A 25,656-nucleotide genomic window follows, 5' to 3' on the forward strand; every position below is an offset into this window, starting at 1 on the left:
GGGGTTGGGGGAGCAGGCACGGGATGGGGCCTGGCAGGTGTCCCCCATGATCCCCTCCCCCCTTCTCCAGCCTCCCCTCTTTTGGCCCTATTTACCAGCTCCAAGTCTGGCTCCAGCTCCCTGCTGCAGTGTGTGGGGACTGTCTGAATAGATTTGAATAGATTCGGACCTTTTAATCGGTCCCCTGATTCAATTTGGATTTGGAAATTTGGCCTCCAGATCGAATCAGCTCCTGAAGCTTCGCACAGCAGTAATCAACTAAAGAAAGAAGAAATTGTTGCATTCAGTTACTGATCCCTGACTGCAAATACTGAGAGTTACACCAGAATGTTCAGCTGTGTATGTGAATGTGTGCTCCTTGTTAAAAAGATCATTAATGTTTAAAAAAACAATAATATCTGGGCTGTCATCTTACATCAATGGTATAAAAAAAATGTAAGTGTTTATGATATATTATTTCAAAATCATTTTGATTTTAAAATGCTTTACTCCAGAGCAAAGAAGATCTGAAATTCTAAGCTGTTTCTACCCTCCACAGTGTTGTCAGAATCAGAAGCACTTGTCAAAAGAGATTCTTTTCAACACAAAAAATAGATAGAGAAGGTAGTAGAGAGACCTACAGGGAGGTAATCAGAGTGAGCAAAGCTCACAGAAGAAATGCGTTTTAAGGAGAAACACAAAGGATAGAACAGATGCACATTGGATAGAATGGATGTAAGAGTCTTTTTGAAGTGAAGAGGGTAGCATGAAGAAGATAAAAATAGAAACAAAGGGGGTGTGTCTACACACAATGCCTTACTGCACAGTAATCTATGGTGCAGTAAAGTGTCACCATCTATATGCGCACAGCATTTACTGTTCAGTAAATTAGTTTACTGAGCAGTTGGCTACTACCTATAGTTAGATACAGGTGGTAGCTTTACTGCGTAGTAGCTACTGCACAGTAGTGCATGTGTAGACAGATGGCTGGGAGCAAATTGACCCTGGTCAGCCCAGGCACCAGGGGATGGGATACTGTCCCCTCCCCTGGGCAGCTGCCTGCTTCCCAGCCCTTGCCTCTGCCAATCAGGATGCAGCACTGGGAGGTATCTGCCCCAGAGGCTGAATAACTCCCCCTACCCCCTAAAATCCAGGCCTGACCCCAAGTGCTATAGGGGGGGCAGAGCAGGGGAGGAGTAGCCCTGTACTGAACTGCTCCTGTTGGGAGAAAATTTGCTTCTAACATGCACAGGTGGTAGATGTACTCCTGGGGAAAGGTTACTGCACCTTATTTTACAGAGCAGTAAGCATAAAATGCATTAATAGTGTGTGAAGTGGGGCCTATTTGATTTAGATTTGGCCCAAATCAGAGACAGTGATTTGATTTGTTGATTCAGATCACTGTCCCTGATTCAATTTGGCCAAATCTGAATTTGAAGATTCAATGCTGATTCAGAGAAGCAGTGATTCAGACATAGACACAGCTTTAAATGTTTTTTCTACATACTTCGAGGCACCAGGCACGGCTTGTGAATGGTGCAATGCTGGGGTGGACAGAAGTACTTCCGGGTCCACTGGAGAGTGCATGGTGGGGTGACTCCAGGTGCCTCCTTGACCCAGGAGGCACTAGTTGCTGAGCCAGGAGGATGTGGGAAGGCCCCTTGCATACTCCCCAGTGTCCTGGAAGTGGACCAGAAGTGCTTCTGGTCCACTTCTGGATCTGCTGCTGAGCGCGCTGAGGAGCCCCCCATGCTCCTGTGGGATGCTTCATGCACCCCAGAATCACAGCATTCACGAGCCCCTGCTACCTAGTAGGCCTGTGTGTGTCGGCAGCAATCCGGTCTGGCAGACTGTGTCTTCCTTGGGACAGTTGATTGTCTGTATTGATTCTTTCCTCTCCTTGGTCTGGTTTTGTAGGTGCTAATTGATGGCAATTAACTTGCTACATTAGCTAGGTCCTGTGTATTGATTGGTAACTGGTAACACAGTAGCTTAGCAGCCAGGCCTGCAGTAGTGTCTCCCAGGCCCCAAGATGCACCCATGGCAGGTGTTTTGCCTGTCTGCAGGTCACCAGAACCCCCGTGCACCGATCTCCTCAAAAGCTGGCAGGCTTCATGGCAGCAGCCAAGGCCACCATCCCTGCAGCTGTCACCCCGCTGCACCTTAACACACGCAGTGTCACCCATGGCACGAGTTTTGCTTGTCCACAGCTTGAGGGGCAGTTCCCCCCAAACTCCTGCACCGATCTTCTTGAAACTTGGCAGGCTTTGTGACCTTAGCATAGGCTACCACCCCTGCAGTTTTTGCCCCCCTATACTATAACACCTAGAAGTGGCATGAGCTTTGCTTTCAGGAATGTGGGGTGAGTTCCCCTCAAACTCCTGCACTGATCTCCTTGAAACTTGGCAAACTTAATGATCTCTGCAGAGTCTATGATACCTGAAAATTTCTTCCAAGTCAAACAAAAAACAATGAAGTTATAGATATTTTATTGTTTCCGCATTATACCCTATGGCCGGATCTCCTAGGTGGCTCCAAAGCACTTCGGAAGTTCCTAACCGCTTCAGGAAGCCTAACAAGGCCAGCACTTCGACCCAGACATGCTGCTTCAGACCCCAAAGCATCCAAAGCTTCTCCGGATTTGAAGCTCTGTCCGAAGCCTTGCACAGCCCTACTATCTAGAGGTAAGTAGAAAAAACATTTAAACCTGTATCTTTGTCCGAACCTTTCCAAATCGATTTAGAGGGTTCTGATTCAATTTGCAAAGATCAAAGGGTGCTCTGATTGTATTCAGATTCAGAGATTTGACCACCAAATTGAGCCGAATCTCCACTGAATCGAATCAGGGGCCGAAGCTTCACACAAGCCCTAATTAATAGCCCATATAGATGTGCCCAGGGAGTAGTATACAGAGGAAAGTGGAATGGTCATTGGGAATTGCAGGGAAATGAGGGTAAAGATACAGGCACAAGTAAAACTGGATGTGCCTCAGAGGTGAGAGGAACTAGGGGTCCCAAAGAATCAGTGATTCAGTTAGCATGTGGGATATAAGTATTGGATTCTAGGCAGCACCCTTGGCCCTGAGGTTTTTCTGCAGTGACTTTTGTCCCCTCAACTAAGAAAAGTCGCTTTGAAATAGGAGAGCAGCAGTGCAATGTTAACAACTGCAAAGAAAGTATCTTCCATCTAAAACTAAAACTCAAATCTATGGAAAATACAGTGCATTAATGGAAAATCATCTTAGACTCTGTCTCTTTAAACTGATCTTTAAAAAAAAATCTCAGAAACCTAGGTCTATGTAATGGTATTGTAGTATCCCATTGAGCTCCCTGCAGCTCTGGAATGGAGTTTACACAATCACAGTGAGAATTCACAGTGAAGGAATAATGGGTACGAGGTTTTTCTAGCTATAGATCCCAGTGAGCAGTTATTAGAGCACAATTTTCAAGACCCATGTCTAACGTAGCTGTAAAAGGGTCAAACTTAAAAAACATATATTTGTTTCCTTCTGCAGTGATGCTAAAAGGATTCATAGACTTGGAGAGATTAAATTATTTTATACAAGGGAAATGTTATTATCTGGAGCCAACTGTCTTCCCCTTTTCTCAGAAGCTTCTTATTTACTATCAGTGCTGTCTACTTTCCTTTCCTAAGACTCCTACTTAGTCTCCAGATTTACTCCAGGGTCTGTAACTCTGTCATTCCATTTTAAATGCCCTCCAACCCTACCCTAGAGTTTCTGTTGTCCAGTCCTGAGATCTTTTCCCTGCTTCCCTATGTCTTAGGTTCTCTTTCATTCTATTCTCAGTATTTTCAATTCTATTTTTGTGGTTCCTCAAACATCTGAGTCTTATGGTCTTCAATCTTTTGTTTTGACTCTATCAACCTTACCTCACACCCCTTCCTCCCTTTCATGGGTCCCCCTCACTTCATTCCATCACTTGTAATTTTTAAATGAAGAGTGAATAACTTTCTAAAAAATATGTTCTTGTGCAACCAGAATTTATTAGTTAGGTACAAGAATTGCTGTGTGAAATCTTAAACCTGTGTTATTCAGAAGGTCAGACTAGATTGTCACAAAGGTCCTTTATTTATTCAAGGGCACGTCGACATGTGAAAATGCTCCAGGCTGGATTTACTCTGGAGTAATTTTCTCTAAAGCAAATCCACCCCAGGCAGGAGTCTACACAATTAAGAAAGTGGAAGCAGATTTGCTGGTAATGGCAGCAGTCTCTTCCTGTCCTCACTGGCCCAGCACTGGTACCCTGCAGCAGCCATAGAGACCTCTAAGCTCCCCCTGGGTGCTAGCCCAAGGGCTGGCAAGGTGCATGGGGCCAGGAGCTGTCTCCTGGCCCTTGGTCCCAGGAGCTAATTTTCATAGATTGTTAGGGATTAGAAGGGACCTTGTAGATCATTGGGTCCAGTCCCCCTGCACTAGGAAGGAAAAGACAACTGGGGTCAGGTGACCCCAGCAAGGTGATTGTCCAGTCTCCTCTTCAAGATTTCCAGGCATTGCCACTGGAGGCAGTTTATTCCACAGTCTGGGCACCCTGATGGTGAAGGAGTTTTTCCTGGAATTGAACCTGAAGCCCCTTCCAGGAATTTGTATCCATTGCTCCTGCTCTTCCCTGGAGGTGCCCTGGTAACCAGCTGCTCTCTGAGTTCTTGATGTACTTCCCTGATGTAGTGGTAAGCCACTACCAAGTACCCCCTCTACCTTCTCTTCTGTAGGCTGAAGAGGCCCAAGTCCCTCAGCCTCTCCTCGTATGGCTTATCTGATCATATAGGTGGTTCTCCTCTGGACCCTCTCAAGTTTTTCCACTTCCTTGTTGAAGTGCGGTGCAAGTTTTGGCAACAAGATCTTCCTGACCCTTTCCTCCAGGCCAGAGAGCTGGAGTAGCACTGCCAGGTCTGCAGCAATCAAACGGCAGCAGCTCATCAGTCAAATACATCTGAGCCCACAGTAAAAACTGAAGTCAAGCGAACGTGAAGTACTACCAATTGCTAATTTTCTAATTACAAGTACTCTGCAATATTTTGCCACCAACAGGAAAAACTGTGAAGGAAAATCTGCTATGTATTTTAAGGGGGGTGTCTTGCTTGTACTGTATACTGAGAAATCCATGTTGCCCACTAAAAGAAATAAATCCAATAGGATCTGGAAGCTTCTAGCTGCCCTCCCAACAGATACCTAGAACAGATTACCATATCCTGCCAGCTTTTCTTGTGACCCTTGTATTTCTGACTTGCCTGCCACTATCCAAACCAACAGATGCCAGGATCCTCTCTGCTAGGAACTGATTTTTAGGCACCATGCTAAGCTAAATGCACCTGCGTTCCCGCTCTACCCTTGTGTCTTCACATGCTTCCTGGTGTCTAAGACTGGCCACAACCTGGACTGCGCTTCTTCCACCCTTTGCACAAGAGGGCACACTTGTAACTTATGCCCAATAAACTTCCCCTTTTCAGCCTCCACATAGAGGAGAGGTGTATTGCTGTCTCCTAGCTCCTGGTCCCAGGAGCTGCCTGCTGCTGGGGCAGGCTCTGTCACCAGAGCCTGGGCAGGGAAAATGTCCCCCTGCTCCAACAGGTGGGAGTTCCCAGCCCCTGCTCTGATTGTGGAGCAGAGGCTGGGAGATGCTTATTTCCCAGCCTCAGCTCTCTGACCTTGGAGCCAGGCAGGGCTGGGAGTTTCTTTTCTCCCAGCCTTGGTTCCATGACCATGGAGTGGAGGCTGGAAGATTCTTATCTCATAGCCCCGGCTCTGTGAATATGGATCTAGGGCTGAGTGATAAGAATCTCCCAGCCCCCACTGCAATTGTGAAGTAGGAGCTGGGAGCTCTTTGCTGCCATGGCAGGGAGACATTGTCCCCACCCGGGCTTTGGTAGTAGAGCCCACCCCAGCATCAGACAGCTCCCAAGGGCAGTGAGCAATCTCTCACCCCCCAGCTGACCAGGAGCACATTTCCTTCCAATCAGCCATCAACACATGCCATATTGTACAGTAATTACTCCCAAGTAATTTGCTACTTGTATTTACAGGTGGCAAATTTACTTGCGATTACAGCAAATTACTGTGCAGTAAGCATCTGCACATATAGGAGGTGATGTTTACTACACAGTAATTTGCTTTTATCTCAAAGCATCTAGTGTAGATGCATCCCAAATGTATTCAGGTATGCTCAGTGCTCTCCGCCACCTTCCCCAGATTCCTTATAACAGGGATTGTCAACCAGGGGCACACATACCCCTGGAGGTACTTTGAAAGGTCCCAGGGAATATGCAGGGGTGGGCGGGGAAGGAGGTCCAGCACCCTGCGCTGCTGCCTCACAGGAGTGGGGCCAGGGTGGGGTGACAGCAGGGTCACAGAGACGCTGCACTGCTGCTTTTCCTCCACTTGCTGTGCCCCCATTCTGCGTTGTCACTTGCCACCCCTCCACTTCCGCTCCACATCTGGCTGCTCACCCTCACACCCCCCAGCGGTACACTTATTAAAAAGGGGGCTGCCAGAGGTATATATTAAAAAGGTTGAAAACACCTGCCTTACAATTGTTCCTTCATTCCTTAAAAACATTCCTTATAATCATTCCTCTCTTCACAGTTTCACAGGCAGTCATCCCATTCTCAGTACTCTACCTCCCATACAGAGCTATTAGTGAAAATGTTGCTATAAATGTTCCTTGTTTTCAGATTTGACTATTTCAATGCTTATTGTGTTTATAGCTGCTTCTAATTGTTAATTTTCCATAAGTTATTCTATTTATTTCTATAACTTTAATGAATAGGTTAGGTATGGTTTCACTCCTGTTTAGCAAGCAATGTTTTCTTATATACTAGCCAAAACCAGCAAAGTTCTTCTTGAAATAAAAGTTTCAATACAGAATTTTAGATAATTCAGTAGAGGGCTATCTCCTTTCCAAAGATTTCTGATTGCTTTCCTCAGTGCTTTCTCCCTTCAATTATCTGTTTTTATCTTACAGTGTTTTATAGCCCATTTATTCTCCAGTTATAGAACAGTATCACTGCACAATACTGGATATAATTCTTCAAAAAAAAAAAAAAAAAAAAAAGACATAACTTATTATAGACAGAGGTGGTAGGTTATAGTTAAGATATACAGTTAAGATTTCATCACACTTTTCATTGTGAGATCCTATTTTCAGTTGGTTACAATTTTGTCAAATGTAAACATTTTGGATATATTTTTCTATGTTTAATATGTTCCTTATGCTTAAATTTTTTGGAAAGTTTCATCAAAATTGTTTCAATCAAATTCAAGAATTAAACTAGGTAAAACATTCTGCTTTGCCCACATCAAAAATTCTTACAAGTACTACACTGTGATGCTCTTGTGTCTTTATGCATAACTATCCCTTCAAAGTGAATGTGTAAATTATATCTCAGAGCTGCAGGAGCTGAGTGAGGGGAAAGCAGATGCTGTTTTTCAGCACTTTTAACGTCACCATAAAAATGTTTGGCCATAAACATTTTTATGCTGGCACAAAGGCCAAGTAAACAGATATCCATACCTCTTGTCACACCACAAATGCCCCAAATTTGTGGCCATGACAAAGGTGGCATCAATGTGCACCACTACTTAGTGGTAAAGGCCTGTTTACTTTAGGGTGTAAAAGCACCATCAGTCTGAAGCTGCCCATGCTCTCTAGCCACCTTCAGCAGGTGCTCTGGGGTCTTGAGGGGTCTGATCCTGTACACCTTGGGAATTCTGAAGCCAGATCAAATCCCAGGAGAACATATCACCAGTTGTTCCACAGCATCAATGAGCAGGACAATGGCTGATGTTTCATCCAATGAAGAGGCTCAGCTGTGCCAGAACATATCCCAGAACAGCTTATCCACTTCATCTGGCAATGTCTTAAGGCATTACTGGCAATACTTCCTTGTTACAGCTACAAGCGGCTATTGTGCCAAATGTCAGAGGTAAGAACAGAGGTTCTCTGTCCTGTGTCCTCAGTGCTCTTCTTTCAGGTGCCCATGTAATATAAAGAAGGAAGATTCCTCTCTGGCATGAGGGAGAAATCAAAGAATTAGGTGTTGGGGAAAAGAAGACTGACATACAGAGAAGGAACAGTGGGAAACTGACTGAGCCAGGAGCAAGGATACAGGAGGCTGGGATAGGGAAAGACTGGACAGAACAAGTGTTGGAGTTAGGTGTAGGGCACAGAAGCAGAAGGGTTTATAACCATTAAAGTACATTCTTTTTCAAACTGGGAACTGAACCCAGGTCTCTTGTACTATAACATGTATCTGCTATCAGCATATGGCTATGGAAACCCCCCGGTAAACTGTGTTCCTCTTCCTTTTCTAGTGCTTGAACTACCTAAATCAAGGCTGTCCACTGGTGACCGGTGGGCTGCATGCAACCCCCAAGGATTAGTATGTGATCTGTGGACTTCCCTTGGGCTGCCATTCCACCTCCCTGTTTTCCCCTGCCACTGCAGCCAGGCAGGGGTTGGCCTGCTCAAGCTGCACACATAGCAAAAAAGGATCCTGCAGATGGGGCTGTTGGGCTGTGCATGCAGTGGGTTGAGAGGGAGGAGATATACAGAGGGAGCCAGGCGGCCTGTCCTGGGGCAGGGAGTGCTGCCTGCATGGCATGCACCACTGGGAGAGGGGAGCAGTTGGCTTGTCCAGCACCTTTTTCACAACAGCTCTATAGCCCAGGCAGCCTGGCTTCCCCTGCACAGCCATGATGGAGGGAGTTTCCATGCATGTGGCTGGGAGAGTGGGGGAGCTGGGCTGCCCAGTGCCCTCCTCACTGTATGAGCAGTATGCATAGCTCTGTAACAGACAGCCTAGCTCCTCCCTCTCCCAGTCAAGTGTGCTGCATATGCAGTAATTCCTTCTCTTGGCTGTGGAGGGGACATGCCACGTGGGGGCACCTTGGCTAGCTGTGCAGGGGGGCATGTGACTATAGGTGGGAGCTGAGCTGTTTGCACAACAGGGGGGGACGTGTTGGGCAGCTGGTGCACTAGGATGGAAAACTCAAGGGGCACCCATGTGGTATGTGGCCCCTGCACACCCAGAAGTTGGACAGCCATGACCTCAGTTAGTGGCTTTCAACCTTTTTCATTTGCTAAAATGACTACAACACTAAAAAATTTTGAATGCAGGTATAGACCTCTTTGGAAATTTCAAACAGAGGTGTGGACACCTTTGAATTGTAAGTATGGGCACAGACTCCAGGTAGAAAACCACTGATCTAGGTGATAGCAACCTGCTCCTACTAACTATTCACCTAGTTCAAGCGACAGATGTCTGTGCAGTAGATCTAAAGAATAATAGCTGCCTCCCTTCCAAGCCAAAACATGTTGAGATCAATATGGTTCCATGTGCTAGTGGGTTTTTTTCCTGTATGTTTTACTGAAAAAATAAGGCAGAACAAGAGATACCTCTATTCTACCCAGGAACCATTACGACAGGCACATCAACCACAGGGCCTGAAGGATGGATCCAGTCCTCAATGCTGTTCTATACAGCTTGCAAGGCTACCAGCAGACTATTGGAAGTTGAGGGTATGGTCAGGGAGCATGGACTGCTGCAGAGTTTGGAGCCTGCTCAACATGACCATTGTTGTCAGGGGGGTAAGCAAGATCTGTGTAGCACAGTCCTTTTTGTCCTGTGGCCACTTGGTTCTCCCACCACCCAGCCATTGGTGGATTTCATTGCTGCTGCTGCTTGGTCCTGCTGCTGCTAGACCCCCACCACTGCATGTTCATGCCACTGCCAACCCCTGCTGCCACCACTACTTGTCCCCGCTGTTAAGTCCAGCTGCTGCTGCTGGCCCCAGAACTAGCGCAGGGCCCAGAGTAAGTCTGACACCGCCACTTTAGGCTACTATACTGAAACCCCTCACACTAACAAAACATTAGAATTATGAAATGAACTTCTCAAAAGTTATACCACCTCAGAATTAAGTTTGCATATACAACCAATTCAGCCCCTTGTGTCTATCCATTATTTTACAGAATTAAATTCTGTCTCATTTAACATTCAGTGAGAACATTGCCATGGATTTCAGAGATGCCAGTAGTTCACCCACAGCCCTCATTTACATTCTCATATATATCATGTACTCATTTCTTCATCAGATCCTCCTCTTATTCACTGCACAGTGTGGACAGTGCTCTCTGAATGGAGAGCAGTATTTCTCAAACATATGCAATGCCTGACCCCATCTCTTATTTACTACATTTAATTTAAAAACTTCACTCACTACAGAATTTTTATTTTCCTTATGTTTTTCCTCCATCATGACCATTTATCACTTTATCTGATTGCTCACAAACATTAACAAATCTATCTCGTAACAGTCTTGTGAGCAAACTGGCTTTATTATATATTTTCAGACAGGGTTCTGAAGCACAGGACAATTAAGGACTATTTTTTCTTGCATCCACTAATTTTGAGTGTTCAGCTTGAGACACCCAGAGCTGATTTTTCCAGAATACTTAGTATTTGATTGCACTTTATGGATATAGTCTAGCCATGCTGCTGTTTAAGGTTACCCCTGAGGGCCACCCTCTCACAAAACGACTCTCAGATACCCAGGGGAAAAAACTTCCATCCTCTTCTTCCCATGTGCAAAATGGAGTTTATTTTCTACCTAGGAGGACTTTTACAATCTTTGAATTCTCCTTAGCCTAATGAAGGGTGGATGTGTCCAAAAGCTCACAAAGAGAGGAATTTTCCTGCTACTATTTAGTTGGTCTAATAAAAGCTATTGCTGCTAACCCAAGAGCTTTGTGTATCTCTTTGTCTCAAACCAACGTGGCTACAAAATAGAACTCTCACCTGAAGTATTCCACATGAGACTTCCCTCCTTGCCTACATTACACTTTGCAGCATGTTCATTATATTTTCTGTTTCTTGAGTATAGCCCTTGTAGGAATCTGTCTGTGGACTATTTGTCTCTCCTGTTGATGACTAATTATGGGCAGTAGAGAGAGGAGGTGGGATGATGAAGTGCTGAAAGCAAGGAACAGGAAGCTATGCAACTGCTTTTGATAAACTTCCTGTGCTTGCAGCCTACAGTGTCCAGGTGAGTTCTGAGCCTAGGTGGGCAGGGTATTCTTAGGGCTGTTCCTGCCATAACATTCCATTACTGAATTACATGCCCTACATCCTTTTAAGGATCTCACTTTCATGCCCATCTCCCACTGAAATTGAAATTGGAATTAGGTAGCTAAATCCTTTAGTCTTCTCTGAGAACTTAAGCCAAAATACATACAAAAAGCATTACAATGAAATATTCATCCAGCACATAGCTTCTTATCTGAGTGTCTGAAAGAGTTCCTTGTCAGGGGTATGTTTGTTATGCCTTCCTTAATTATTTTCTCAAGCAAAGGAACAAAATATAACAAAAACATCCTCTCTTTAAGTACCATTACAGTTACGATGCAGCTGGAGAAAAGTTAAAAATTTTGTGGACATTTTGTTCCCCTAAGCATGAGTTCAAGTCATAGCATAATCTTCATATTTGCATAAGAATTCATGGAGGAAATAAAAAAAAAAGTGGCAAGGTTCTGTTGTCAGTTTCATGGGTGAAATTTTCACAAAAGTCAATGGGAAGTTTATCTTGAAAGCCACAGGTGATTTTACTTGAAACATATTTTACTGATATATCATGGTGGTGTCTGAATGCTACTATGCACTTAGAATTAAAGATTTACAGATGTAACACTTGACTTGTTCATCCATCTAAAAACATTCCTATGATATCGTTTTAATGCTTCCATTGATTAACTCTCCGATTCCTTCAGTTTTATCTGAGGCTTTTGTGGACTTAAATTAAATGAATGATTAAGTGACAAAACAGCTGAGAGTAATCAATTGAGTAGAACAACTGCATGAAGCCTGTGTCTATGAAACAGGATTTGAAGTGGATTGCACTAAGCAGGAGTAGGGTGATGTAGGGAGCTGCAGCTGCAGCATATGTTGTTCATAATAGAGATAATGAGCATTTAATTTGAGAATTTAACTGGGTACAGGTGTAATACAGTTAAAATATAAATGGCGCATAAGGAGGATCTGTACTTGTGTCTTTTCAGTGTCATTCTCTGAAGTGAGTCAGGTATTAAATTGAAAAAAAAGTCTTAACTGGATCAAAAATGGTATCAGTTGCAAAGCTGAGTGGCAGAACATTGGCAACACAGTTGAAATAGGAGGTTTTATGGAAACGTAAAGATGTAAAATACTTACAAAATACTGTGATAAATCTCTATGTTTGAAAATATATGTGGTGTACTAAACCTATCAAATTATGTTATCTTTAAACCTAAGGGACACTTCTACATGCATAACCTATTTAGTATTCAAGAGTAGTGAAACCCATATCTTCTGTTAACAAGAGTTGGAAGGAATTTTGCCTGAGACCTGCTAACAAGGATCATTTACATTATTTCAGGGGTCATTAATCCCCTAAAGCTAGAAAGAAAGAAAACAAAAGATTCTTTCTGTGCAGGAAGAATATTCACCTCAAAGAAACTTGATCTCCTTAAAATGGATTTCAAACTAGTTTTACCTTCCCTAGGCTTTTTAAAGGGCTGGTCTTCCTATATAGCTGAGCAATTTCCTGAAGCTAAAATTAAAGGTTTCTGCAACTTGGACTTCTAACTCAGAAACCAAACTAAAGAGTTCACTGGTCTCAGATATGTTGTTCTAGGACATTAAGGAGCAAGGCCCAGGATTACAGAAAGATATAGACACATATATGATCTGGACAGGATTTAGATGCCTCCGCCCAAAATTGAGAACCTCAGAGCCCCCATTCAGCTGCTGCCTAACCTTAAGGGCACCTAAAAGGTCAAAAGTGCTAACACTTTCAACATTAATAAAAATTAAAGTTTCCCAGGCATCTAAAGCTCTGCTTGTGGCCACAGCCAGAAGTGTCTCAGTCTTACCAATGCTGAGTATCTCAGCATTTCTCTAACTCTTATACCCCTTCAGGATCCACAGACTAGAGATTATTCTCTCTCACACACTTGAGTCATAATCCAGTACGCCTTTTATTAAAGCTGACTAACAGAGTGAGGTGCTGCAGCCCAGGGCACCCACTTGGAAGTAGTAAGGCCAAGGTTCAAGTCCTCTGTAGATAGCTTGTTCATTTTACATGAAAAAAACTGTCCTTAATTCAAATAATAGAAACCCAGGCTTCCCATACCAGCTGAGCATTCTAAGCATTAAGAGCAAGTCATGCTCAGGCTTACACGTTTCTCAGGCCCAATGACCCTTTAAGTCTTTCATGCAAAAAAAATAGTTTCTATAGGAGGGAATAAGAAAATGTCTTCCAACCATACCCTCTGCCAGGTCACACTACAATCTGATGAATAGGGGCACTTCCCAAAAATGTGGGTTGGATTCTTTTCAGGCAGAGGAAAGAATAGAACCCAGGTCTTTCACATCCTAATTGATTAATGCAATAAGCTATTATATAAAAATGTGAGGAAAGTAGCTCCTTAGCTAGCTGTGTTTTCAAGGAAAGAGTTCACCCTTGCTGGGTTAGGGGTGGAGGTTGTTTTGTTTGTTTGGTTTTTGGAAAATAATTACATAGACTCCTTACTTCAAAAGAGGGCTGTAGGCTGTGATTCCCAAGGTGTATAAGTCTCAGAGACAGACAAGCTTTAAGATAAGTTCTGGCCTCTGAATTTTCTGTTGACTAGCAAAGCTTCCCACCTACTATGCTGTCTTTTATGGAGCTTGTTCTCTCTACTTGTTAGATAGTGAGCTGAATACCTAATTCAGGGCACTGAGCCAAACACTTTTACGCCTTACAACATTCAACTTTGCAGTCCTTAAGTACTCTTGTGGATATGGGCCAAAATATATGTAAGTGTCTTGGCCTGTGAAACACAGACAGCAAACTGTAACTGAAAAAGGCCAAAGGACTCTGGGATATTAAAACTGCTCTATTGTGTAACTAATATTCCTTTACCAGAGTTTAGATCCTTGCTACCTACGTTCTCTCTAGTAGGTTAGTCAAGCCATTACTATATTTTTAGAATATGAGCTTTAAGACAGAGAAATTGCACCCCTTTTCTTTTAAGACCACCTAGAACATTTTTATTCTAGTTGTAAAACCCAACAATCATATTCAGATTAACAGCTGTATTTATGAGATTTTGCCTCTATTTTCTTTCCTAAATCAACTAAACTTTTCTTTTATTTAAGTTACTTGGAAATGATTGTATATAAGCTATTGAGGCCCGATATTAGGCTTGGGGTTAACTATACTTCCCTTTCTCCACTATTATGGGGATGTAATAGAAAAAAAAAAAATCGCCAAATTGTCACAACTAATGAATTCTGGCTGATGTTATAACATCGCTGCACTGTTGAATCACTTACAGGGGATGAGGAGTTAGTCAGATACCAGGGCAGTATCATATGTATCCAGGACATTAAAAAAAAGAAAGGACATTAAATTTGCATGACTGCTCTTTAAGTGGGAGCGCCTTAGGGACAATTGGATGGCTGAAGCACAGGGCAAGCAGTATGTCCAAGTTTGTCTGTAGGGAACAGTGAACTTTCTCAGACAAAGAGTTCAGGTGCTAATGCTTGGCTTTGAAACCACAAAGCCTTAGAGACTCAGTGCTCTGTGGGGGATTCACAGAAACCTACTAACAGATTTAAGGAATTAGCAGGCAATTTTCTTTTATTGCAGAAGGGTCTTGCTTGTCTTTGGAACCAACTGGGAAAGAAGGAAAGAGGGAGAAAATCTGCCAGAAACCCAAGAAAACAGCAAGTGCTGTGGCCTGCTTAGATCAAGGGAAAAGCAGGAACATGCTGGGCTAGCATGATTGAGACCCAACAACAGTGATGAGTGACCAACCATCTGGGAGAGCTGTACTAAGGTTGTGCAAAACAGGCACAGAATGCATACTTGCATGAGTGACTGGTGCCTCCTGAATCTGGGGAGGTTGTCAGCCATCGGGGGGGTACTGGCCCCATCGGGGGGGCACGTGCACCCCTGTGTACCCCCTACCAGTTGCCTATGGGATGACTAGGTACCTGACTTGAAAGAACCAACCAGGTATTTAGAAATCTAAATTGCCCAAACCAAGCCAAAAAATAACTTGATACAAAGCTGCACAAGCAACTAGAAGAGCTCTATTGTCAGAAATGAGGTCATGATCTGAGCACTCAGTCAAGGCTGGCTAGTGGAGCTGAAGGCCTAAGGGAAACACACTGATTGTTAATATCCAAGTCTTATTGAAGCAACATTTTCAAATGCAGACTCAGCTGTTTACATACCCTTTACAATGTGCACATGCCCACTATTCCTGTAAAGGCTTCAGCTGAAAAAGGAGCACAGGCAAACTAAGTAATTTGAAGCAAAGGCCAATTTTTTCTGTGATTTCCCAATTTGCTAACACAAACCATCATTCTGCAGGCACAATTAGTGAGCACAATTGTTCATTCATATTTTGCAGGTGTACATGTTAGCAAACTGTAGGAGTTCTACAGTTTTTAATCGGTCCTGATCCAAGCAAAAAAATATTGCATTTAAGTGAAGCAGCAGGGATGTTTTGCCTCAGGAAGGACTTACTTTATTTTCACCTTCAGAAATATCTTTTTATCTAGTTATTTGAGATTAAATTGAGGAAACCCTCACTAAGTAGTCACTCAAGTGAGCAGCCCTGCTGATTTCAAAGTGAATCCAGGTTTTCTATTCTCACCCTTTATTTTTATGAGGGTGTTTTAAAATTTCTAAAGTCAAAGAAGCCATTGCATTTGACAGCTGAGGATCTGCCCATATATTTATATGTATATTTAGAGAAAGGTCTACTGTCACACCCTTGCTTGGACATTCAGCTCATTTGCCTAACACTGCCCAGACTTGGACTCTGGCTGTAGTAGACAACACACAGAGATTTGCTAACTATTCCTCACTGTAACAAATAGGCAAGTAGTTGGTAGAAAGGGGGTGGACAGTGAGAAGAACTCTGGCTTTCCAAGCCTCTCCCTCCTCATTTATTCAGAGCTGGTATTGCCTGTAAGGAAATAGTATCCTTCTCCACAGAAAAAGTAAAATAACTTAAGTCTATGGAGGATGGAAGGAATGATGGCTCTCAGGCCCTGAACAGGCATTCAGGCAAGCAATTTTCCACCCTTAAAAAAGTTTTCAAGAGAGAGAGCCATAAATGCATTCAACCTGCAACTGCCCTCTCTCTCCTATTTCTTGTGTGGCTTCTCGAGACTGAGTGATCCTGATCTGAGGAAAGTATAATGAACAGTGGCTGCTCCAGTTGTCCTATTCCCAGGGGGAGTGGAGCAATGAGGAAATCCTCGTTCCTCAGACCAGGGTCTCTGGTCTGGGAAGCTGGCAGGAAGCAGCAGGTGGCTACTTCATCCCTCCCCTCCCAGTCTATGGGAGATGCAGGAGCTTCAACACCCCATGTCTTTTTCTAACCAGAGTGACCTCAGACTTGGGAATGCACAGGAGACTTTGTTCACCACTTCACTTCCTCCTGGGACTGGGAGGAGATGAGCACTAGCTGCTTCCTTTGCCCCCAAGACTAGAGTGACTTTGGTCTCTGGCAGGCATTTCCACACTTCTTAACTCCTCATGGTCCCTGGAAGGAGTCAAACAGCAGGTAAGCATATACAAGTTTGTTCTCCCAGAAGAGACTCTCAGGAACAACCTCTACTGGGTTGGAGATGAGTTATTTTTCTCCCAGAACCACCAACTTTGTTCCAGAAGAGATTGTGTGAATACCTGTAGCCTGTGGTTTCTAGTGGGAGAGCAGCAGTTCTCTCAGTAGAAATGTATGCCTGTATGTGGCCTCAGTCAAAATTCATCTTCTTATCTGTTTCTGGGATGGTACAGCTATGTGCAGTTCCTTACTTGGAGCAGACTGTGGGAATTTATTTCATTTTTTTTCTTGAAGTCCCCTGCTAAAACCCTAAAGCTCATCCCATATTTAATTAATCAGAGGGCTAAAAGACTTTTTTTGTGAATTATTTCCAATATCATTGCTTGCCATTTTGGCTTTCATTATCCAATGCAATTTTTAGCTGAAATGAGCAGTAAAATATCTGTAACAAAAATGAAAACTGGTGCATACTTAATAAACTGAACCAGTGGCTGGTAGGCTTTTCAAGTAGTTCTGGACTGATGTAGGCCAGGTGACTTCCATGGCATGCAGATGAATTTCTCTGCACGTGCACTGGGTTCACACAACTAGGAGCTGCGCCTGCACTGTTATCATCTTCCCAGCCCCTTTACTCAGCTGGGGCATAGGTACAGCACCCAGCTAGTGGGGAGATGCACCAGGGCCAGACAGCTGGAAGCTGCATCCATACTTCTGCTCCTTCTGTGCCACAGCTGGGAGGCAGGAGGGTAGGGAGCTAAGGAGAAGTAGTAGCAGCATGGATATACTTTCCAGCAGCCCATCCTTGGTGCAGCTCCCCACTGGCTGGAAGCTGTACCCATGCTGCAGCTGGGAGGGAGTCTAGGGGGCAGGGAGGAAGAAGTATCAGCTGCAAGGGCACAGCTGGAAGTCGCCCAGCTCCGGCACAGCTCTTTGCTGCTTCATGCATGGGTGTGGACAGAAGCAGAGCCCTCAACCTCTGAAGGCCAGATCCAGCCTGTGGGCTGTATGTAGCTAATCCCTGAACTAAACCATAAAAAGAAATCATAGCAATGTTTAATGTGTACATATTCTTCCTGTTTCCTGAATATGTATTACTCAGTAAGACCCTTTTGGTGATTCTTACTACTTTTTGTGATTTATTATGGCAGTGAGCAAGCAGTTAAAAATATCAAGGCTACAGCATCACAAGATAGATCTAGATCATTCAGGTTTACAAGTGAATAGTGCCTTAGTTTAAATGTTTTATGATAATTTTTTATAGTGTTCTAGCAAACAAAAACAGTTAAAAAAAAAAAAAAAAGAGCACAACAGGATGAAAGGTATGGGTATTCAGAATAATTACTTTGTTTTCTGGAATAATTAAGTGAAACTGCTATTCTTTTTTTTAGTGAACCAAAACAAATTCCTTGTTCTGACTGCTCCATAACATAAGGTTCAGATCTGCATCAAAGCTTTGAGGCCTTGTCTCATCTCTACTATTCCCCCACTGTTGAATAAAAATTTGTATTTGTTACCATTTTATTCATATACAAAAGGATGACTCATACAGACTTGACTCAGACACTCAGGGCATATCTACATGAGACTTTTACTGTGCAGTTGACTAATTAAGTGCACAGTACAGGTGACCCTTGCCATTCACAGGGGATACATTCTCGTGATCCCTGCAAATGGTGAAATCCACACATAGGGCACTGCATTCATGAACCCCTTGCTGGGGGGTGGTGCACAGCTCCAGCAGTGATGGCAGGAGCAGGGCAGAAGCAAGTGTGGAGTTCCTGAGGAGCTCTGGTAAATGTTTAAAGGGTATTTAATATGTGGGTTCAGCATTTGCGAATATTTGAAACTGCGAATGCTGAACCCATGAATATCTAGCATTTCCTGTAAACATCTCAGCAACTATACATGCACCCCTTTTAGGGCACACAAAACTAATAAATGCTGCAGTAGAGCAGTACTTGTAAATATAACTACTGCCCTGCTGTGGAATTTTTTGTGTGCAGCAGTTCATGTGGAGATGTTGCCCTATCCAGCAGGCAGCCTCGTGCCCCAGCCAACTGTTCCACAGTACATGGAACACAGTCAGAGCATCTAGTCCACGGCTGCTTTGACTGGGCTCCATGTGCTGCATATAAATAAACTCTAGAGCAACATGCTTCAGAGTTTATTCATGCACATTAATCTTGCTGGTAGGCATGTCCTCAGGGTGCATTAACGTGTGCAATTAATGCGAAGCAATAAACTCCAAAGCAGTTTGAGCTGGAGTAAACTACTCCCAGGTGCAGTGTCTACATGTCACCAGGGGAGCAGCAATTCAGCTGGCAGGGAGCAGGCCCAGGCTGACAGGGGGTACTGGGAGGGAATAGGGGGGTCAGCCTTGGGCTCTGGGTAACAGAAGTGGACAGCAGAGGGGCTGGCTTGGGGACAAGGGTGCTGAAACTGAGGAGCCATGTGGCTAGGTAGCAGGCAGGACTTTGGGCTCTGGCTGGCTGGGCTGACTCGGCACAATTTGCACCTGCAGTCAGCACCTACACATAAAATCCAGACATAAAATAGTGCTGTCCCAACAGTACTATCTTACAGCAGTATAAATTAGTTTACAGCAGCCTAATACTGTTGCACATGTAGACAAGACATTTTACAATGCAGTAGATTAATCTACTGTGCAGTAAAGTGTCACTGGGAGCATCTACACAAGATGCTTACTGTCCATTAGTGTGGTGGCTAAAAGCTGTGTTAACCACCTATAGCACAGTGTTATTAGGCTAATGTGCAATAAACATCACAAAATAACTGTGTACCGGCACTACTGTGCAGTAACTAGTTACTGAGCATTTAGTTAGTACTTCATTAAGCAACTACTAAGCCTGTGGTCTCCAACCTTTTTATGATGAAGATCACTTTTTGCCAGCGCTCCCCCCTCCACCTGCCCCACCCCTGGCCCACCCTCTGCCCCCTACCTCCTAGAAACATCTGAAGCCCCAGGTGGGGTGGAGGATGCTTGTTGGTGCTAGGATCACTTATGGTTCTTGACTGACTCATGGATTTGGAACTGATTTGGTTTAGAACATGAAAAATTCTCTTTAAAAAAAAAAATCTGCTGCGCAGTAAGCCTATTTCAAATTAACAGCATGTGTAGACTCACAATGATGCTTTACTCTGCAGTTAATTAGTCTACTCCACAGTAAAGCACATGTGTAGACATAGCCTCAAAGCAGAAAGAGGAAAGTACATTTCAGATATCAAGGGTACCTCTTTTAAAAGGGATGTAGCCATTATATTTCCCACTATCCCATTAACAGATACTCTCAGATTCTAACCTGGTGTTGCACTGGAAACTGTTGGCCACTGCTGTTCAGGTCCTCCTGGTCCTCCTCGTAAGACTCCTGCCTCCTCCATATGCACAGCACTGAATAAATATACATATTGATTAGATCATACTGTTCCTATCTGTCCTGTTTCTGTACAACATTTGCTTTTCTGGGTATTCCTCTAAAATCATAGGTCACAGTTGTTCATTATTGCATAAGTGATAATCAGGGATCTAGATTTTCCTTTCACTGCAAAAAATTTGGATTTTCTCCTTTAAAGAAGAAAAATGTGGGAAACCATGGGGTTCCCCTTGCAGGCTGGTGGAGTTCTAGCCTGCAAGGGGCTGCTTGGGGCTGGGGGAAGTGGATCACAAGGGGTGCCACATGCATGTATGCAGGTGCACACATGTCCCACAATACAGCCAGGCAGTGGTGGAAAACAGCTTCTTCAGCTGCCTGCAGGTAAGTCTGGGGCTACTAGAGGGCATAAGCAATATGGGGGCCAGCAAGGGGGCACACTGAGGCCCCCACAGTGAGGAGGGAGTGGGGCAGGATTGGCAGCTGTGACTGGAGGCACTGCCCAGTTGGGGTGGTATGTGGGGCCTGGGTCCTGGGGCCAGGGCAGGAATGTGTGGCCATGGGGCCTGGCTGGTGGATTGGGAGGGAGCCACAGGTGGCTCATCCAGGGGCAATGAGGGGGCTGGCTCCCCACTGCTGCGTGCATTCCCAGGGAATGAGGCATGGGGGGTCCACATGCCACTCCAGATTTATGTGTGGGTTGGGGGAGGCCCCTGGCTCCTACTCTCCTGCCCTCTTCCTGTGGGCCTTCATCCCCCAGTAGGCAGGACTCTGCATGGGAAGGCAGAGCAGGGGAAGATGGTTTGGTGCTACCGCCACCAACAAGAGCCCCACATCAGCTGCACTGCCATGGCGAGGGATCCCCTGGCTGTCCAGCAGCAGCAGGGGTCATAACTCTGTGCCACCACAGCCATCGCCACTGCTGCCAGGCAGACAGGGAGTGCTACACCATGGCAGTATGGCTAGCACAGGGCTCCCAGTGGTAGTGGCAGTGGAAACAGCACCGAGATTCTCTGCCCTCCCAAGTCGGGTCCTGCCTGCTGGGCATCAGAGACCCCCAGGAGGAGGGCAGCAGGACAGGGAGCCCTAAACCCCACAGCAGCCAGTCCATATCCTCCCCCACCTCCCATGATCTCCAGTCAGCCAAGTTCTAGCCATGCCATCTGCAGGGAGGTGGGGTGGGCTCCGAGTTCTGTTCTGGCTGCAGCCGCTACCACCTCCCATGTGCAGCAGCTGGGGTTCAGCTGCTGCTGTGGGGGGGGGGGCAGGGGTCTGTGGGCCCTGGCCCTGATCCCATAGGCCTGGTAGCTGGAGGCCCCTTCCAGCACAGCTGGAGGGACAGGGGTCTGTAGGTCGGGAGTGAGGGGCATTGGTGGGGCCAGGGGGCTGTGTGTTGGGAGTGAGGGGCACCAGCAGGGCTGGGAGGGCTGTGGCTTGGAGTGAGGCATGGGAAGTGGCAGAGCACTGGCATATCAGGGCTGCTCAGTACCACAAAGCAGCAGGGGGGACAGCTGCAGCTGGACCTACATATTGGTATGCAAAGGGGTCAAGGGGAACTCTGATTTTCTGTGATTAAAAAAAACAAAATCAAATGCCAAAATATATAGGTATTTAGAATTTATTTCATTATAATGATTGAGGTAGAATTCCAAATTACTTTGAAGTTGTAAAGATATTAATAAAACATTGTGTTCAACTGATACACACACACACAGACTGGTGTTTCATTTTAAGCATGCAAAAACACAGATTTGGGGTTTTTAAATCAGAGAATTTGGGATTTTTAAACAAAAAAACCCAGAATCCCTGGTGATAATGTAATAATGTATCATGCAAACACATTCTGCTAATGTGTTTTATAGCAAATATTTCAGTCCTCTTAAGATCTATAGAAAGGTTTTGTTATTTATTTGAATACTTCAACACACAATTTCTGTGCCATTCATGTAATACACAAATACTGTCTTTACAAAATGGTTTGTTTTCATTAATGTGATGTAAAGTCAGTAACATGGCAGGTAAGTCATCAAATCCCTATTGTGTTTATGAAGCCTTAGCACTGAAATAAATTATTTCTGACAGTCCTGGGCTTCTTTAGGCATGCTTCTATTTATCAGCACATAATCCAGTGCCATTTGTAGTACCTTGCACTGATTACAGTATGCTTTTGGCAAGAAATTTAGAAAGAGAAATTAGACATTTCAAACTACAAGGAACGTCAAGTTTTAAATAGTGTCACATGATGGAAACTCTGCCTTGAGGCCAAATGATTTAATTGATGGATATCATCTATCATAAACATACAAGTGGATGATGGGGGAAAGCATATGCCTGTAATTTTGTTTTTTAAGATGGAAAAGGCCTGTTCCTTTTCTTTTAAAAATGAGATCATCCCTTTCCCTGATCATGAAGATGACCTCAGTCAAAATCCTGGAGTCCTTATTCACCCTGTATGCAGAGCAAGTTCCTACTAATTACAGTGAGTTTCATTTCAATTTGGATTAATGGACAATTTTGAAATTCAGTCAATTTATTTCTCATGATTTATGACCCTTTAAAAAATGGCAGTGTGACACTGCAATTTGCTGAGTACCTTAGCTCTGATGTAACAAAAAAGTAAATATGAAACATGTAAATAGTCCCATTAAAGTCAGTGGAACTATTCCTATGCTTAAACCAAAATGTATATTCAAGACTTGGCTACATTAGGACCAGAGTGCTCTTTACCTTGGGTATGTCTACACATCGCCCTACATTGGCATAGTGATGTGCTACATCACTGTATGGCGTGTTACAGTGACATAGTGATCACATGAGTCTACATGGGATTGGCAGCTACTTTGCCATAGTGGCATGCTCCCCCATTTTAGCGCACCACTACAAAATCTAACCAGGCGCTGTGTGCACAACAGTACAGGCAGTCACTGCTCTGTGCTTTAGTTCTTCTAAAAGGAAGTACTAAAACATAGCACCATGGCAGTGTCACCACACGGCAACATGTAGACATGCCCCTTGTGCCCTAGATTAGGCTTCTCGGTTCATCTTTATGAAGCTAAGTCAGTGGCCTTATTCAAAGGTGCTGAGTACCCAGAAGCTTCCATTTATTTCATTGGGAGATGCTGCATGCTTGCACCTATGGAAATCAGACCCCTTGTTTAGGTGCCTAACAACAGGCATACAAATCAATATTTTAATGGCCTTTCACTGGCATTCAGGTGCCTTAAGTTGCAAATAGTTGCACAGTGGTTTTTAAAGGTAACAAAGTATGCATGTTATTTAGTAAATATTTAAAGCCAAGGAGTCTGGTAAATATGTGCATCATTTGATGTTCTAGTTGATAAACATTGGATAACTTGAACCTCCGTATAACTTAATAACTAGTTTCAGCTTGTTCATGCCAAAGCATCTTAAAGATAATAGTCCGAAGAGAAATTTTGGGTGTGAAAGTAAAATTCAGACAGTTTAAATGTCAAAAATTGCTATCCCATGACTACTTAAGTGTGTCAAAAAGAAATACGATGTAACCCTCTGTTGCTGCATCTACACAAGATCCTATGTAGTCATAGTGATGAGCTACAGTGACGTTGCTCATCACTCCAGCAACGTAGCATTGGCAAGCACTAACTGTGATGCTGTTGCTACTGTGCAGTAGGGTAAAAAATGACCCATGTGCCACCGGGACTGCACAATACAAATGGGTACCATGCAGTCATTTAGCACTTGTAGATGTGCCCTGTGTCCAGTTATTTTCAGTTTGTATTTGTTATGATAGCCTCCAGATGAATTTGGAAACATAATTTATTTCCCTAAACCTGTATCTTTCTGTATTCTGCAAATTACCCCCTCCCACTTCCAAGTTTCAAATTCCACATAAATTACTATGGTCTTTTATTTACCTTTAAATTTGTAATCCAGTTTTTTACTGATGTTAGAATAGACCTAAGACTAAAAATGGTTAGTTAATTGCTAAGGCAAAGAAAGCAAAAGTGTCATTTTATTTAGGTGCTAACAAAACACCTTTCTTTCATTCTTTCCAAGATGTACAGAACAGAGAATTATAGTAGGACCTCAGATTTAAGATTGGGATTTTCAGAAAGAGATCTAGACACCCAACTCATTTAAGCCTCCTTGAAATTCTCAATTTTACATGCTTGACAATATTATTTTAACCTTCTTAATCACCTCAAGTGCACTATGTGGTTAATAAACTGCCTGCATGAGCAGCATACTTTTATGGTCATGAGAGATAGTGGGTATATCTACATATGCCCCTATGGCATCATTGTTACTATGCTGCCTTTTAGTACTTCCTTTTGGATTACAGCCCGTACTGCACCATGCCTGTGGCACACAGTTATTTTTAGCTACTATGTCGCCATAGTACTGCACTATAGTGAGGGAGTGTGTTGCTATGGCGACATAGCTATGGCATCATGGTTTGTGCCCGCTGACACTACATCGCCATAGCATATTCCTACGGCGATGAAGCGTCTTGTGTAGACACACCCAGTGGGCTGAAAAATGTATCAGTGCTGCATATGATGTGATATGAAAACAGCCCTTTTCTGAAAAGGACAAAGATATAAGCCAAGATATAAGGACACAGATATAATATGGGAAGCATAGCACATACCTTTGCATTCCTGCTCTTAGAGATGCAGAATAGCGCCAATCAGGATTGGGCTGTTTTGGCTATAAAAACAAAAAAGGAAAATAATCATTATAATGTTTCTGAAACTTATTTAATAATATATGCATCAGAATACAAGTTTTTCTTGAGGGTTTTGAAATGTTTACATGTGTATTATATCAAATGGCTCCATAAAGCTATTTAAAATCTTTATGCATTCAGACCTACTAAATCTTTCTATTAATCTTAAGAAAATTTACATGAACACACAGATTGGTAGGCTGTTACTTTTTCTATATTCAGAAGATGTTTGGCCACAGGAAAATTATTAGTACTGAAAAATACACACATTTTTTAGCTGGTAAAAGTAGACTACCTCTGCTCTCACCTGGAATGCATTTATCTGGATATGTACAAAATGCAGCCCCCATGAAAGGTATATTTATGGCCAGTCTGCTTGATATCGGCTTCTTGTTGGGGCTAGTGGACTGCAGAGGACTACACTAGATTCTAGCAGTTTTGCAGACCGCAGCAGGTTTTTATTAGGCCTGTGCTAAGCAGAAAGCATTTGCTTCAGATTTAGATTCCGCCAATTAGGAGGGACAGTGATTTGATTCAGAGATTCGAATCACTGTATCCCGATTCATTTCAGCTGAATCAGATCTGAAGATTTAGTGCCACTTGGAGATTCGGCCATAGACTAAACAGGCAGCAGTCCTCACCATGCTGGACACAGCTGCCTCCAGCTGGTAAGTCTGTTGGGGTTGGCAGAAAGGGATGAGAAAGGGCATGGGGGAGGGAGGGATTGGGGCTGGGACAAGCTGCCCAGCTGGGGGGGGCAAGGGACTTGGGGAGTGGGGGGTGCATGGGATGTGGGTGCAGCCGTGCTGGAAGCAGAGGCTATGCCCTGCTGCCACTTGCGCAGGGTGAGGGGCAGGGGTGTGATACAGGCACGGCTCGCTACAGGTGGAAGGGAGCAAGTGGCAGCAGGGCATAGCCCCTGCTCCCAGTGCTGTCATGCCCACATCCCATTTCTCCCCTG

General features: G+C 43.9%; 1 protein-coding gene across 3 annotated transcripts in view; it reads right to left on the bottom strand.

Moving 5' to 3' along the window:
- The window catches only part of LOC109309889 (protocadherin alpha-C2-like), a 199,010-nt gene that overhangs the window by 86,256 nt on the left and 87,098 nt on the right, over window positions 1-25,656 (bottom strand). For all 3 annotated transcript variants that reach the window (XM_019534767.1, XM_019534766.1, XM_019534765.1), the window contains exons 2-3: window positions 24,618-24,676; window positions 19,916-20,004 (exon numbers count right to left, since the gene is read on the bottom strand). In XM_019534767.1, the coding sequence (XP_019390312.1) occupies window positions 19,916-20,004; window positions 24,618-24,676 (148 nt within the window). The remainder of the gene's footprint in view (window positions 1-19,915; window positions 20,005-24,617; window positions 24,677-25,656) is intronic.

Source organism: Crocodylus porosus, unplaced genomic scaffold, assembly GCF_001723895.1.
Source record: "Crocodylus porosus isolate Cpor-Errol unplaced genomic scaffold, CroPor_comp1, whole genome shotgun sequence".
Lineage (NCBI taxonomy): Eukaryota > Metazoa > Chordata > Crocodylia > Crocodylidae > Crocodylus > Crocodylus porosus.